This window comes from Paramormyrops kingsleyae, chromosome 1 (assembly GCF_048594095.1).
Source record: "Paramormyrops kingsleyae isolate MSU_618 chromosome 1, PKINGS_0.4, whole genome shotgun sequence".
NCBI lineage: Eukaryota > Metazoa > Chordata > Actinopteri > Osteoglossiformes > Mormyridae > Paramormyrops > Paramormyrops kingsleyae.
Window position 1 is genome coordinate 73,909,407 of NC_132797.1, and position 15,725 is coordinate 73,925,131.

The 15,725-nt window shown below is 43.3% G+C and overlaps 1 protein-coding gene across 3 annotated transcripts; it reads left to right on the forward strand.

Moving 5' to 3' along the window:
• Positions 1-12,026: 12,026 nt before the first annotated feature.
• LOC111838238 (uncharacterized) lies at positions 12,027-15,723 on the forward strand. Of its 3 annotated transcripts, XM_023801025.2 has the most exons (9): positions 12,027-12,271; positions 12,439-12,785; positions 12,922-13,009; positions 13,741-13,862; positions 13,971-14,069; positions 14,742-14,959; positions 15,183-15,243; positions 15,327-15,389; positions 15,491-15,723. In XM_023801025.2, exons 2-9 carry the CDS (start codon positions 12,486-12,488, stop codon positions 15,665-15,667), a joined length of 1,128 nt encoding a protein of 375 aa, XP_023656793.1. In that variant the 5' UTR covers positions 12,027-12,271; positions 12,439-12,485; the 3' UTR covers positions 15,668-15,723. The 3 variants fall into 3 exon arrangements, with proteins under 3 accessions (XP_023656793.1, XP_072557193.1, XP_023656794.1); XM_072701092.1 differs by having other exon boundaries at positions 12,028-12,785; XM_023801026.2 differs by having other exon boundaries at positions 12,031-12,785; positions 14,760-14,959.
• Positions 15,724-15,725: the final 2 nt, after the last annotated feature.

Consider the following 15,725-nt stretch of genomic DNA (forward strand, 5'->3'; position numbering starts at 1 on the left):
TTCTTTGATGTGTACTGTACCTCAGCCACTGGAGTTCCACATCCCTGAACCACTGACACAAGACGTGGACATTAGAGGAACTGAGGACATAAAATTGTCACAATGTTATTTTTAGTGAAGTGGAATTTTAAGTTGAAAAGGAAGGATTTTCATTTAAAAAGTCTTAAAAGGCTATACCTTTTGTGTTAGAACTATGTTGGAATGTAAATGTGATTTTGAAAAAAAAAAATTTTAATCTGTAAAGGGAGAAAATGTAGTAAAGTTAAAAAGAATCGCGAGAGGGCAAGGACAAAGAATGGAACCAGGAAGAGACCAGACTGCATATGTGTGAGACGATATAGTTGACAATAAAAGAAAGATAGAGATCTATTTCTTTATAGGACAACATAACACATCATCATATATTGATTGTCTATTGTGGCTTACTTGTGGTTTAAAATATTAGCATATTTTATCTAGTTCTGTGTTATTTGATCTTGAAACTGCACTGGTACTGCCTATTTGGGGAAAATGGTTGTGTGATCATTAAATCAGAGCTGAATGTTGTTAACATTAATAAAACAAAGGAGATACACAAACCTGCAGTAGCCGTGTTGACTTTCATACCGTGTTTACTTTCACACGCATAACTTTCATATGTACTTCCGTACTCGCTGCCATACCACACTACATCACACACATGCAAACAGCTCCTTTTCACGGTACATTACAATGAACAAGTACAGAATAACAGAAATGGTATATTAAATAAGGATAGCGGCAAAAATCAAAATCATCTTGTGACAAAGATGGAAATAAACATATTTATAACATTTCATTTTTCGTCGGTGGATTGTCATGATCGTGAGAATGTCCCAATATTGGAATAGTAACTCACCGCCATGCTTTCATATGCAGAATAATACCGCGGATTTCAGAGAGGTTTACAATGTAAATTAAATAGGCCATGTTCCTCATTTTGCTTGTTGTGAAAATCATTGAGGGCGTCACCCCCTTTTCATACTTGACTGATTAATCACACTTCTTGCACAGCTGTGGATTATGTATGGTGGGTGTGTGTGTGTTTATGAGAGGAGAATACACTATACACAAAGGCACTTTCTTGACTTAAGTACTTGATGGGAGGATCGACCCCTCAGGCTATTAATCTGAAGTTAGTCAGTCTGTTGTTGCTATAATAGCTTTTACTTGTCTATCAGTGTTTTTATCTTAATTGGTGCTCTTCCCTATAGAGCAAAGTCTATAAAAGAAGGCAGATTATTTGTAGATTTTACCTCTGATTTAATGATCACTTCACACACACACACACACACACACACACACACACTGGTCAGCAAGTCGAGGCAGAGGCTCTACCATCTGAGGCAGCTGAGGCGGTTTAAGGTCTATCCCGCTGTCCTAAAGGCCTTCTACCTGGCTGCTGTAGAGAGCATCCTGACCATGAGCATCACATCGTGGTTGGGGAACTGCTCTGTCCAGGACCGGAAAGCCCTGCAGAGGGTGGTTAGAGCAGCTCAGCGTTGCACCAGATCTGCCTTGCCCTCCCTACAAGGCATTTACACCAGCCGCTGTAGGACCAGAGCAACAAAAATCTTCAAGGACCCATCCCACCCCAAAAACTCTCTGTTTTGCCTGCTGAACTCAGGCAAATACTTCTGCAGCCTTATGAACAGAACTGAAAGGTCAAAGAGGAGCTTTTTTCCCCAGGTCATAAGGCTCCTAAACCAGGACAGTGCTGAATGCCCCTTGGTCTCCCACTGGACTCTACAGTGACTCTTCAGTGACTGTAACACGGACATCATACCAATTATCCCATCAGCACTATTTACACTCAGTTCATACTTGTCTGTACATTCTTCATGTCTCTTGCACATTGTGCTTATATCACACAGCACATTCACTGTGACCGTGTCACTTATGTATAGATTATGTACAGTGGAATATATTTCATATATTTTTTATTTTATATTATCTTTATATTTTATATCTTACTCATTTTTCCCATGTTCTTATTCTCTTATTATGCACAGCTGCTCTGAGTGATCAGGGTTACATTTCACTACATGTTGTGTGTGTACAACTGTGTATGTGACAAATAAACCTCTCGAACCTTGAATCTTGAATGAATAACCCTGCCATTGCAGTTCAAAACTAGCTTTTTGGCTAACTCTACGATATTTACTGTAATGTTGTTAATATACTGTATAGTGTCCCTGTCAAATACACCAATAAGCAGAAATGGACAGAATGCTTTTCATTAGATACTGGAATGTTGCTGATTGCTGCCATTCAGGTTGGGTATTGATGTCGTGTGATCAGGTCCCTTCCTGTGAGCGAGCGTGACCGACCACCGCACAGCTCCGAGATGTTTCCACTTCACAGTCTCTTCTCTTACGGTGGTTCAGATCAGCTCCAACAGGGCAGAAATGTGGCAAACTGCCCCCTTTGAAAGATGGCACCCTACAATATATGAACAAAAGACACCCATAGTAATTACAGGAGTTGAACACATAAGCCACTCCCATTGCTGACATGCAGGTGTGTAATTAAGCACACAGCCATGCAACCTGCATTATCAAACAATAACACGGAATGGGGTGGTCATACAGGACAGGTTAGTCAGAGCAGCACCATCATTGGACACCTTTCCAACAAGTCGGTTCTCCACATTCTGATCCTGCTAGAGCTGCCCTGCTCAACCACAAGTGAAGTGATTGTGACATGGAATCATCTAGGAGCAAGTTCAGCTACAACCAGCAATAGGTGTGGCTTATTTAGGCAATTCTCCCAAATAGCAGGCGCGCCCTCATACTTTTAAACATTTTGTCTTGCCAGCAAGACTGAAAACGTGTTCTACGGGTGCAGATAAGGCAGCAATGGCAGATGCAGTTCCGGGAGTCTACGATATTACCGTAATACCACCCAAGCATTGGTCATCACCCCCGCCCTGCCGGATGCCCCTCATCTGCCTCCCCGAAATCAATATCCCTAAGGCTGGAACGGACTGGTATTGCAATGCAAGTTTTGCAAAGTGAGTGAACCGGTTTTGGTTTCATTTCCGGTATTGAAGAAGATCAGACTCCACCTTGTGAGCAATGTGGTTTGAATAAAATACAAAACAACAAATCATTCTGCACAATACTTGTGCGCTGCAACCAATACACCGATTGGTAGTCACACAATGAAAAACAATGTCGATAAATTATCCTGCTTAATAAATACCTGATAAACCAGTCAAAGAGTGATGCATTCAAAAATAAACATTTCTCATAAGGAAGCTGTCACGTTGGTGGAGCGAGCGAGCAGGAAAGCAGACTAGATGAGCCGGTCAGACGGGAAAACGGGGTTTATTAAGGGATCCGGGCAAACAGCAAACATCCAACACGACACTACACAATGATCGATCTGGGAGACAGTGGGAGACGCGGACTAATATACACAGGACAAGTCAAAAGGAACAGGAAACAGGTGATGACAATCAGGGATTAACACGAGGTAACGAGGTGGGCGTGGCACACACGAGGATCGGACGGAGCTGGGCGTGACAGAAGCTGCAACATATACATATTTACCATTTCAAAATTAATATTAAAGGAAAAAAATTACATTTTCATAGTTTTAAAGATGATGTGACATTAATCATCCATCCATTTTCTGAAACCACTTGTCCTATTCAGGGTTTTGGGGGATTTGGAGCCTATGGGCATGAGGCAGGGAATGATGCAGGATGGGGCACCAACCAATCACAGGCCACTTCATTATACTAGATGAAATAATGAACACAAAACTTGAAATAATAGGCAATGATGCTAAAGATGTCAATGTGTCAGTTTGCCCTGCCCCTTCTACTACCCCCAGAAAATGGATCCCAGTGCACGCTGATGCTCTGGGCCATGCAGGACATCCGGAAAGAGTGGCGTCCACATTACCTATTGGACACAAAAGGATTTGAGGAGGACAGTATTGTCAATGTCAGCATGCCATTCATCTCCTTTGTCAGGCTACGCGAATGCAGCCTGCCCAAGTCCCAGCTTCTCAATGAGATCATGAGCAAAGCTCAGCAAATGCACAACATCTTCACACACATTGACATGGAGGCTGGAAACATACATTGGTACATCGCTGATGGTTTGCTTGAAATTAATTGGTACCTTCCCTGTGGTAACAAAAATCTTGATCTCTTCCCAGAACCTCTGACAGTGGCTAATTTGCAAAGGAGATATTTGTTCCGCAGAAACTCAATCAGCATTTCTCAAAGGTATCGATGCAGTAAAGCATTCTTAATCCTTATATTGATCTTTATATTACCATAAAAGGTATAGTGCCCATGACAGTACCCCCCCACCATCCCCACGTATGCACTTTGGGTGCACAAGGCAGACCGAGGACGGGACCTACCGCCAGGGCAAATAAAGCGCAGCACCAGACATGACAGGACAAGGCCAAATATCACACAAAGACCTACACACATGACACATGACCAAATAGGACCCAGGATGGACAAGACATCACCAGAGTCAAGAAAACAGACATGAACAGGACCAGGAACTTCTAGGACAGCGGACAAGACAGACACTGAAACAAGAACTGGGCAGACATGTGGAGGGGCAACCAGGGCAAGGACTCCAGGACGAAAGCAGATGAACACACACCAGATCAGACGAGACACTGGGTGGGCATAGGGTTAGGGTTAGGGTTTGGGACTAGCGGGAGAAACATGACAACACAGGGGACCAAGCGCATCTCTGGAGATGGACGGAGCACCTTGGGATTCGGACAGAGCTTGGACGGGGCCTGGCAGGGATCTTGAGGCGGGTGCAGCTCTGTCACCTCTGGACAAGGGCAGGGAAGCTCGGGAGACAAGTGGAGCTCAGACGCCCCTGGATATGGGCTGGGAACTATAGAAAACAGGTGGGGCTTGGCTAGGATGGAGGCAGGTTCAGCAGTGATCTCACCAGGAACAGGTGAAGGAGCAGTAACATCTCCTGGGCAGGAAGTCTGCTCAAACCTCCCCCCTAGTCTCCATTTTCTGGGGCGGGAGCTAACGGAGGGCTTCAAAGAGCCAGCAGGTCACAGGCCTGCAGTCTCCTCGGGTTCCTCGTCTGGCTCTTACAGGTCACTGTCGCTCAGGAGTTCAATGAGAGGATTATTGTGCGTACACTGGAGCATTGGGTGGAGACTGGAGGCAAGCAACTGGGGAGAGAGAGAGCAAACCATAACACTGGACACACAGGGCTCTCATGAGGCTACTGGACAGCTTTGGGAGCCCAGTCTAATGCCTGCAAAGACAGACAGGAACAGACATCAGGGCAACAAAAAACAGGTTTATTGGGGAAACAGTTACCATGTGATATTAAATTTGCTTCAACTACCTCTGCTTTTAAATCTAGGCTTAAAACTTATCTGTTCTCGATAGCCTTTCCAGACTTTTAAAGTTATTTTCGTTTATGTCTTTTGTTGCTGTTTTGTTGCTTGTTTTTCATTGCTTTTTTATGATTCTTGTACTGCACTTTGGTGCAGTGTTACAACTGCTGTAAATGTGCTATAGAAATAAACTTGACTTGACACAAGGGCTGGAATGAGAGGTACGGCAAATTATCAACAGGTGTGGCTTGTTAGAGACACTGGGGAATGAACAAGGGGGCAGGAATGCAGGGCATGGCAATTATAAATGAAAGCATCATACAGAATTAATAATGTATAATACATGTGCTTTAATGTTATGCATTTTGATATTTATAGTCATGTTTATAGTGTTTTATGAATGTGTTGTTATTTGTTATGAATGTGTTTAAAAACTACTAAACACATTGTCTTTTGTTTTATTGTACTAAACAGTAGCAGCACTCATGCTTTCGTTGCGGATTTAATACAATAACAATAAAGATTCTATTCTATTCTTCAGCGTAGAAGAATGCAACTGAGATGTTTATTTAAAATATCTTATAATATTGATGCTAAGGAAATGAATAAAGCTCACAGGGAAAACAGATAGCTTTGTGTGATAAAGAACAACTATTTTCCTGGGTGGTGTTTATAGCTACATAATAATAATAATGAGGCGTCTGTGAGCCAAGCGCCGTCTGGCATATTTTGCGAATTTCCCAGCATGCCCTGCGTGCAGTTGAAAATAGCCCTTATTGTGTTGTTGCTGTTATTGTTAATGGTTAATTCCTTATTGTCGCACGTGTGTTTACCTGTGTCTCTTGTGTGTACCCGGGAGGTGTTTTTCATACGTGGATTACTCGTTTAGCCGGATGTAATTGTTGACGATTTGGCACGATCTTGGATCTGTCGTTTTTTTCTAAACTCTTGCTGGATGTGTTGTCATAGCAGCACATCCAAATCCTCAAACCTGCTCGGAGCAGGTTTGTTCTATGTAAACACACTTAATCAATGTCCATGCATGGAAATCCGTTCAGTCATGGCCTCGCCATTCATGGATGAGCGACCAATTGCAATTGGTGCACAAATTATAAGAAGGGAGTTTCAAATTGAGATGGTTTTGCATGATCAGCAAGATCCTTTATTTTTGCCGGATGATATTTTGTTCGAAAGATACCACTTCAGCCGAGATGGAAAATGATATCTTACAGGTTTATTAGCTCCATATAGTAGAAGTCCAGCTAGGCGAAGTCAGGCTCACAGCCACACAGTCAATGTGCAACGAGAGGCAGGTTCGACAGCTAAAGGTGAGATGTGAATGGCTGGGCTGAGAAATCGATAGCGTTGAAATACGGTATTTTTTTGGTGTGCGTTTATGTGTGGATCAAGTGTCTCTATGATTTAGGCAGAGTTATGCTTGCTACTGAAACAGCTTAAGGACGAAGAGCAGAAGAAGGATTTTGCCCTGGCCATCAGAGAAAAAGTGCAAGCAGACCTGATCAAGGTAAGATTGTGAGCCAGGCCTTCACGTCCAACATCAGTGCCTGACCTCACAAATGCACTTCTGGATGAATGGGCAAAAATTCCCACAGACACTGTCCAAAATCTTATGGAAAGCCTTCCCAGAAGAGTTATAGTGGTAAATGAGGGACCAACTCCATATTGATGCCTATGGATTTATTTTGGGATGTCAAAATTCCTGTAGGTGTAATGAACATAAGAAATTTACAAACGAGAGGAGGCCATTTGGCCTGTCAAGCTCGTTTGGGGAGAACTTAACTAATAGCTCAGAGTTGTTAAAATCTTATGTAGCTCTGATTTAAAGGAACCCAGGGTTTTAGCTTGCACTACCTGAACAGGAAGACTATTCCATACTAACTACACGCTGTGTAAAGAAGTGTTTTCTCAAATTCAGTTTAAAATGTTCTCCCGCTTATTTCCACCTATGGCCATGAGTTCTAGTATTTAAACTAATATTGATGTAGCCATTTGGGTGAACAGCATCCAGATCTGTTAGAATCTTATATACCTGGATCATGTCCCCCCTTAGTCTCCTTTGCTCAAGGCTAAACATATTAAGGTCAGCTAACCTCTCCTCATAAGACATTCCTCTAAGACCAGGAATCATTCTTGTAGCTCTTCGTTGCACCCTTTCCAAGGCAGCAATGTCCTTCTTAAGGTATGGTGATCAAACCTGCACACAATATTCTAGGTGGGGTCTTACCAAAGAATTGTATAATCGTAGCATCACCTCCCTTTACTTAAACTCCACGCACCTAGAGATGTAACCTGACATTGTGCCTCTAATAACTACCTGTTGCTTCCTGTCTGTTAACCAGTTTTCGATCCAAGTTGCCACAGTTCCTAAAACCCCTGCAGCTTTGAGCTTAAGCAAGAGCCCTTTGTGGGGGACAACATCAAAGGCCTTCTGGAAATCTAAGTAAATCACATCGTAGGCCTTTTTGTGATCAATTTCTCTTGTAGCTTCCTCAAATACTCAAGTAGATTAGTTAAACAGGACCCACTTCTAAATCCATGTTGGCTATCCCTCAGAATGTTATTTGCATCCAGGTAATCTACCATTTTCACTTGGATTATAGCTTCCATTACTTTTCCAGTTATGCAAGTTAAACTGATTGGCCTATGGGTGTTATATTAGCATGCTTCCAATCAGAAGGTACCACAACAGTAGATAAGGATTTCTGAAATAGAAAAGTTAAAGGTTGGCTAATAATATCCCTCATCTCTTTTAAAACTATAGGTAAGATGCCATCAGGGGCCTGCGATTTATTTATTTTGAGCTTAGCTAGGCTTTGTAGCACATCAGCCTCAGTTATACATATATTGGTCATAGACGACGCTGTATCAAAAGGCAGCAATAACAACTGAGGCAAGTTCACGCTAATGACAGCCCTGGGAGGCACACAAAGGCTGAAACAATAGGTAAGCTTAGCAACAGGTGTGGCTTGTTAAACTGGGGAAAAGTGGACAGGAATGCAGGTGTTTGCAAGTTTGGGACAGGAACCAAAGTCTATGGAGCAGGATTGAGGGCCAGACCAGAGGGGTCCCATTCTAGGGCCTCTATGGAGCAGGCAGCAATCATGAAGTCTGGTTCGGGGCTAAAGGCCAGTGAAAGGTCAGACAGGAGCTGAGGAGGCGATGGCTGCAGAGAAGCGGCGCACAGCAGGGACGTCGGGCCGAACTTGACAAGTGCTTCTGCAGGTGGACGGTGCAGAACTGGGCCCTAACGGAGCTGCAGAAACCTCACTGGGGCCAGGCTGAGCTCAACAGGCGCATCTCGGGAGACGGACAGAGCACCTTGGATGTCAGGCAGAGCCCAGATGGGGCTTTACGAGACAGGTGGAGCTCAGACACCCCAGGATATAAGCTGTGAACTATACAAAACAGGTGGGGCTTGGCTGGGATTAAGACAGCAGGGATCTCACCAGGAACATGCAAAGGAGCAGCATCTCTTGGGCAGGACGTCTGCTCCACCCTTCCCCTTAGTCTTCACTTTCTGCAGTGGGAGCTACCTGAGGGCTTCAGAGAGCTAGTGGGAGGATCAGCGGCTATTTGAGTAGATGGGCGGAGCTCGGCAGGTCCCTCGGGAGATGGGCGGAGCTCGGCAGGTCCCTCGGGAGATGGGCGGAGCTCGGCAGGTCCCTCGGGAGATGGGCGGAGCTCGGCAGGTCCCTCGGGAGATGGGCGGAGCTCGGCAGGTCCCTCGGGAGATGGGCGGAGCTGACACCCCAGCACTAGAGCAGAGGACTACAGGAGGCAAGAGACACTCGGATTACCTCAGGAAGTGGGGCAGAAGCCTCACCAGTGTTGGGCACAGCAGTCGTCCACTGTTTACACTTCCATTTGTGGTGGTTGGAGTTCAGAGTATGAAGGTGTCTGTCAGAGCGTCAGGGACGAGCGGCTTTCCACCAGCTCCATCTCCTCTGTCTCTGCCACACGAGCCAGCTCCAGTAGCTGGTCCTCCAGCTACTCAAGGTAATCCTCCAGCTCCAGATCACTTCCACCTCTCGTTCAGCAGCACAGGTCCTAACACCTGCCCCAAAGAGCAAACCAGGTAGGAGTGGGAACTCTCACTTGGAGCACAGCTGTGGGGTTTGGAGAAAGGGGTAGGTCCTCCTCACCACCAGAGGAAGACCAGTAAGACATCCACTCCAGTGGAGCTATTCACAGGCCTACAGTCTCCTCAGGTTCCTCCGCTGGCTCTTCCAAGTCACTGTCGCTCAGGGGGTCAATGAGAGGGTTATCCACAAACCACCTGCATGTAAAGTGGAGCATTGGGTGGAAACTAGAAGCAAGCAACTGGGGAAGAAAGCACAAGCCAGAACACAGAGCACAGGGCTCTCCCAGAAGGTTGCTGGACAGCTTGGGGAGTCCAGTCATTCTGTCACAATGCCAGCAAAGGCAGAGACAGGACAAGACATCTTTGGCCTGTACTACGAAGCGGGGTTACTGGCTTATCGGGGTAACTTGTCAGATTTAATGTACCACAGTTTAAATGGACTTCGTATTTGTTCACTTACATTTTGCCCAGACTACCTTAAATCCAACAAGTTACCCCCAGTAAGCCAGTAACCTCGCTTCGTAGCACTGGACCCAGGGCAACAAAAAAAGGGGGATTATTGTAGACCCAAAAAGGGTAACCATAGGGTAGGCCACATGGAGGGTCAAACAAAGGCAGCACTAACCAGACTAGGAAACACAGCTCTGGGAGGCACGCTTACGCATCACTAACAAGGGCGCAAACAAGGGGCAGCTGGAGTAGTGAGGCAGGAAAGGGCTGAAATGAGAGGTAAGACAAATTAGCAACAGGTGTGGCTCGTTAGCCAGACTGAGGGAAGAACAAGGGGGCAGGAATGCAGGGCATGACAATTATAGATCAAAGCATTATAAATAATGCATAATACATGTGGCTATAATGTTATGCATAAATATTTATAGTCATGTTTATAGTGTTTTATGAATACATTGTTATTTGTCATGAATGAGTTTATAAATGACAAAACACATGGCCTTAAGTAAAGTGTCTGTTCTTTTATTGCTCTAAACAGGAGCAGCACTCCCATTTTCGTTGTGCATTTAATACAGTGACAATAAAGCTTCTATTCAATTGTGTTATATTGTTTCGTGTAGAAGAATACAACTGAAATGTATATTTAAAATATCTTACAATATTGATGCTAAGAAAATGAATAAGGGAGAACTGTTTGATAGCTGTGCGTGATAAAGGATAACTATTTTCCTGGGTGGTGTTTATATTTATATAATAATAATAATTCTTATTACATTTACATTTACAGCATTTGGCAGACGCCCTTAGCCAGAGCGACTTACATAAGTGCTTTAACACTCTACAATGAATTTTTCCCGATACTAGCTCAATTATTATTACTTCATCACCAATTACTATCATAGGTGATTTAGATAAATTGATAGTGCCTTTATCTTCCAGATGATTATCGTGTACTGGGTACCGTGGAGTGGCAGGGGGCAGGGATATATTCATGGCAAAACAGTGATGCCGAACTTCAAGATTTGAAGAGGAGGGTATCTGATCTTAATTAGTTGTATGTATGATAAATTTGACAAATGTGTATGACAAGTGAATTGCCTGACTTTAAATAAAATGACAAAACAACACAATGTCTTAAATGCAATTGTGTTATATTCTATTTTCAGTCCTGTTCATTTATAAAAACAACTCGCAAGAAACCCACTCCTTTGAGTCCAGTTGTTCAAACAATTTAATCCAGATCAAAGTAATCCAGATTTTGAATCCCTTGTTTTGCTATCCAGGATTTGGTAATCCATTTCACTTTTATGCCAGTTTTTCAGCAACACTGGATTGGATCCCTGTTATCCAAATACAGAATTTTTCAGGATTACCAAATCCGGTTTACTAGTGCATTAAATGGAACCAAAGTTGTAGCCTACTGGCTATGTCAAGAACAACAGGTAGACTTAAAATACCAGTGGCCACAAATAGCCATTATGTGTTTTAATTTGAACAAACAGAAAACACCACAATAAACCAAAGCAACCTCCAATGTTCTCTCCAAATGAGGGACGGACTGGACATGAGGTCAGGGATGCAATTGTAAGACATTACTTGTGACTGATGAATTGAATAATAGTAATTATTGTCATTTTTATTAAAATACAATTGACAGTAGAGCTTTTTGTTTTGAGCTTTGAGATTTTGAGTACAGACATCTCACGGGGATTTGTTTTCCCTTGACTATACCGAAAGACTTCTCCTACTTTATTTTCACTGCCACTGTCCTGTTCAACAATTGTACAAAATATAAATAAATGTATATCATCAGCAAACATTGCTTTTGTGATCAATTTTCAAGTTTTATTTAATTTGTGCTAGAAATCCACTCTTGAATCCATCCTTGTGTTGGGATCAGGATTATCCTGATTTTTTGGATCAAATGTATCCCAATTCAAACACAAACTGCTGAACAACACAAAGTGAAGGTTTGATTCAGATTAAAAGCGAGGTTGGATTCCCTCTTTTCCCTTTGAACAACCCGTTTTCAAGATTCAATCCAATCCGTCATCTGAAATCCCATTGGATTACTTTTGAAAAACTGGGTAAAAACTAATATCTCAGCTAATGGGTTATGGCTGTAACAAGGAGGCGTTATTCGGCTACGGGAGTGAATAAAAAATAATAATTATTATAATCACTTATTATTATTACAGTATTAGTGGTAGTGAAAAAGGATGGGTCAATGGCGAGACCCGGATGTGAGTGGGCGTGTCTCTAAAGAAGCGTCTGTCCAATAAGAACTGCAGGAGGAGATTTAAACTTCAGACTTCATGCCGGGGTGTTGATGGCGTTTCCTATAATATAAGTGCGGTAAAATAACAGGGTTTCCCTCCTGGTTTTTCTTAAATCTGTCAGTCGATGGCACGTGTTAAGAGATTGTACACATTCACTGATTTTTAAGTCGAAATCGCTGTGATAGTGTTCGTAGTTATTGCGACGTTTTATTTCATCTTATTTTACGCTTCATTTATTTACAGCGAATTTACCAAACCCCGTGTGATTCTGACTCCAAAGCGCCGTTAACATGAATTCGTCAAAGCAGCCGGCAAAAAGCCGACGAAATGCGAAGAAAGCGAAGCGCGGCGATAAAAACGAGCCCCCGACCAAAGACCCCGCCGAGTGCTCGCAGATGAGCCCGTGGATTAAAGGCACCAATGCTTTCCCCACGGGGAGACAGCTGCCCCGCACCCCTCCAGCGTCCCAGAGGGACCGGGGCTTCCTCGCCCCGGCCCGGACCCCCGAAGAACCGACGGTCTGTCAGCAGCCTCGCCAGACTGAGGGGGGGAGCACGAACTTTCCAGCGTCCGGACATGGAATAGATCGGGTATGAGGTGTCGGTACCCGTCTGTCTAAAAGGCTCGACTTTATAATAAAATCAATACCGCACATGAAGACTGTTACAGAAGCTCCATAAGGGTATAAGGAGGTTTATTTGCCTCTTTTATAACCCACTCCTCTAGAATTCATGTACACCTGCCGCGGAAGGGGCGCAGGGTGGAGGCGAGCGGGGGCACAGAGTCCGAAGACACAGTACGATCACGGCCGCAGGTGAGCTGCGGGTACCACCGGGTGACGTCAGACACTCACACGGTCCCGAGTGCTGTCAGCCGGGATGCATCCATCGTGATTTCTCATGGATGATTCCGATTGCCGGTTTTTTTTTTCTTAAAATGGTCAAGCAAATTGGTCAATTACTGAACCGATTGCAGATTTTTTGCTTTTTTTTAAGCAATAGAAAAAAATAAGAAAAAAACTAAATGAACACGAATACATCTGAATACAATTTGTTTTTCTCTGTGACAGACTGAACAGGCCTTTAAACGGGGAAAAATGTCTAGCCATGTAAAATTGCATAAGCACAACAATAAAAATAAATGTTGCGTAATTGTAGCATCGGCAGTTGTTTTTGTTTTAAGTTATTACGTTAAGTATTGTATGATTTCAAGAAAATCAAAAAATGGTCTAGCCTTAGCCTTGTAAAATTGCATAAAATCAAAATAAACTACTTTAAAAATGTTACGTCAAGTCACGTTTAGTGCAATGAGTGAAGTGCCTACAGCAGTTTTTTTATTTAAAATTTTTAAAAATTAAATGTAATTTCAAGAAACCTTTGTCTCCACTATAGATGCATATGACCCATGTAAATATTCAGAACTGGTTAATTAACAGTTTTCTGAGGAGTACACTGGCAACTGAAAGGATGCTGGACTGGATATAAATGAGAAATTTCCATTGCTCTCTCCTTTATCCTTTTTTCATTATGCCCTCTCTCGTTGCAGTGCAGCTGGATGAGATGAACCCTGAATGCTTCATCAAGGGCATGCAGGGCTACCAGTGGACTGCAGAGGACCTGGAGTTTGTCGAGCGTGCTAAAAACGAGAGGCAGGTTCGACAGCTAAAGGTGAGATGTGAATGGCTGGGCTGAGAAATCGATAGCGTTGAAATACGGTATTTTTTTTGGAGTATCTCTTGTGCGTTTATGTGTGGATCAAGTGTCTCTATGATTTAGGCAGAGTTATGTGTGCTGCTGAAACAACTTAAGGACGAAGAGCAGAAGAAGGATCTTGCCCTGGCCATCAGAGACAAAGTGCAAGCAGACCAGGCCCAGGTAAGATTGTGAGCCAGGCCTTCACATCCAACATCAGTGTCTGACCTCACAAATACTCTTCTGGATGAATGTGCAAAAATTCCCACAGACTGTCCAAAATCTTATGGAAAGCCTCCCCAGAAGAGTGGCAGCTGTTATAGCTGCAAAGGGGGGGCCAACTCTACATTAATGCCTATGGATTTAGAATGGTATGTCATTAAAGTTCCTGTAGGTGTAATGGCCAGGTTTCTCGATACTTTTGTCCATGCAGTGTGTATAAAGTAATACTAATCGCCTTCAAAGCTCATCATGAACTTGCTCCTTCCTATCTACCCTTCTTCCCCACAGGCTCATACTTTAAGATTCTCAGTTTGCAGTTCTCTCTCGGTACCTAGGCTTAGGTCATCTTCACTGGGTGGCAAGGCATTTTAGTGTTGGTGCCTAAACACTGGAATGCACTGCCACAGTGTTTGATGTTCAACCTACTTCAACTTTTAAGCTTTGGTTAAAAATGTTTCTTTTTCAGGAATGTTATAATGCATCATCCAGTTTGTAAGGTTGACTTGGAATTGACTTGGAATACACACATGCATTGTAAAGCATCCTTGTGTTTGAGAGAGGCTCCATATAGTTACATTTTATCATAATTATTACTACATTACTACAGAAAAGTTTGTAGCATCTTTTGTGCAGCCATGTTTGGTTTTTCAGATGGCTGACTTTGATCAGATCCTGCAGATGGGTAGAGACTTCCTCTGTAGGAAGCTGCCAGTGGCTGAAGTTGAGCGCATGGACTATGAATCTGTCCTGGAGCATATTAGAGTTGCAGACGTTCAGTCTGCCACGCGTGAGGAGCGATCAAAGCTAATGGAGTTGGAGGAGGAGCTGTCCAGACTGCAGCAGCTCTGCAGGTAGGCCGGTACAGTCCTGGTGCAGGGTTCCCCTCTCAGAGGACGTGGGAGTAGTGTTGGGCGTGCAGATCGATGCTGCTGTAGGCTTCCTGAACTTTCTAGTAAACAAACATGGAGATGCTCTCTCATGAATGATGCAATTGAGGCTTCGTCTTGTGATTTTGTTCCAAGGAATAACTTGCTTGGTGCACTAGAACATTTAATGTTTCCGTACATTTCTTAGCAATGAAGAACAACACCGTAAGGAGATGGAAAGTCTAACGGACAAGATCAGTCAGAAACAGGTATAAAATCACATCACTGCTTGTCTTCATTTGTAATCATGCTGAATTCACTCACGAAATGTTAATTTCCTTCAAACTACTAGGCAAAAGTGGAGGATTTGAAGAGGGAGGTATCTGATCTTAAGTTGAAGATTTCACAAGCAGAGGTGAATTTCATGTCATTTCTACCTGTGACCACCCTGGGATGGGTTGGTAAACATTGGGTTCAGTTTGTTGCAGGAATTGAGGTCTGTATTTATGGTCCTAGGGGACGTTGAGAGAGACCAAGACTCAGGTGGCAGCACTAAAGGTTAAAAAAAAGCCACAGAAGGAAGAAGAGGTGGACATGACCAAAGTCCTCAGACGCTCCAAGAGGATTGCAGTAAGGAAGGAGAAATTTCTGGAACGAGAGGCCATTTTGAAGAAAATACATGCTCTCAAGTAGCTCATAGGATCATGTTTGTCCATGTAATTAATAAAAATAAAGGATTTTTTATTCAACC

Coding starts and splice junctions, on each gene's coding strand:
- LOC111838238 (XM_023801025.2), top strand. CDS start 12,486: ATGAATTCGTCAAAGCAGCCGGCAAAAAGCCGACGAAATGCGAAGAAA. Junction 13,010..13,740: donor CAGTACGATCACGGCCGCAG/GTGAGCTGCGGG, acceptor CTCTCGTTGCAG/TGCAGCTGGATGAGATGAAC. Junction 14,070..14,741: donor TGCAAGCAGACCAGGCCCAG/GTAAGATTGTGA, acceptor TCTTTTGTGCAG/CCATGTTTGGTTTTTCAGAT.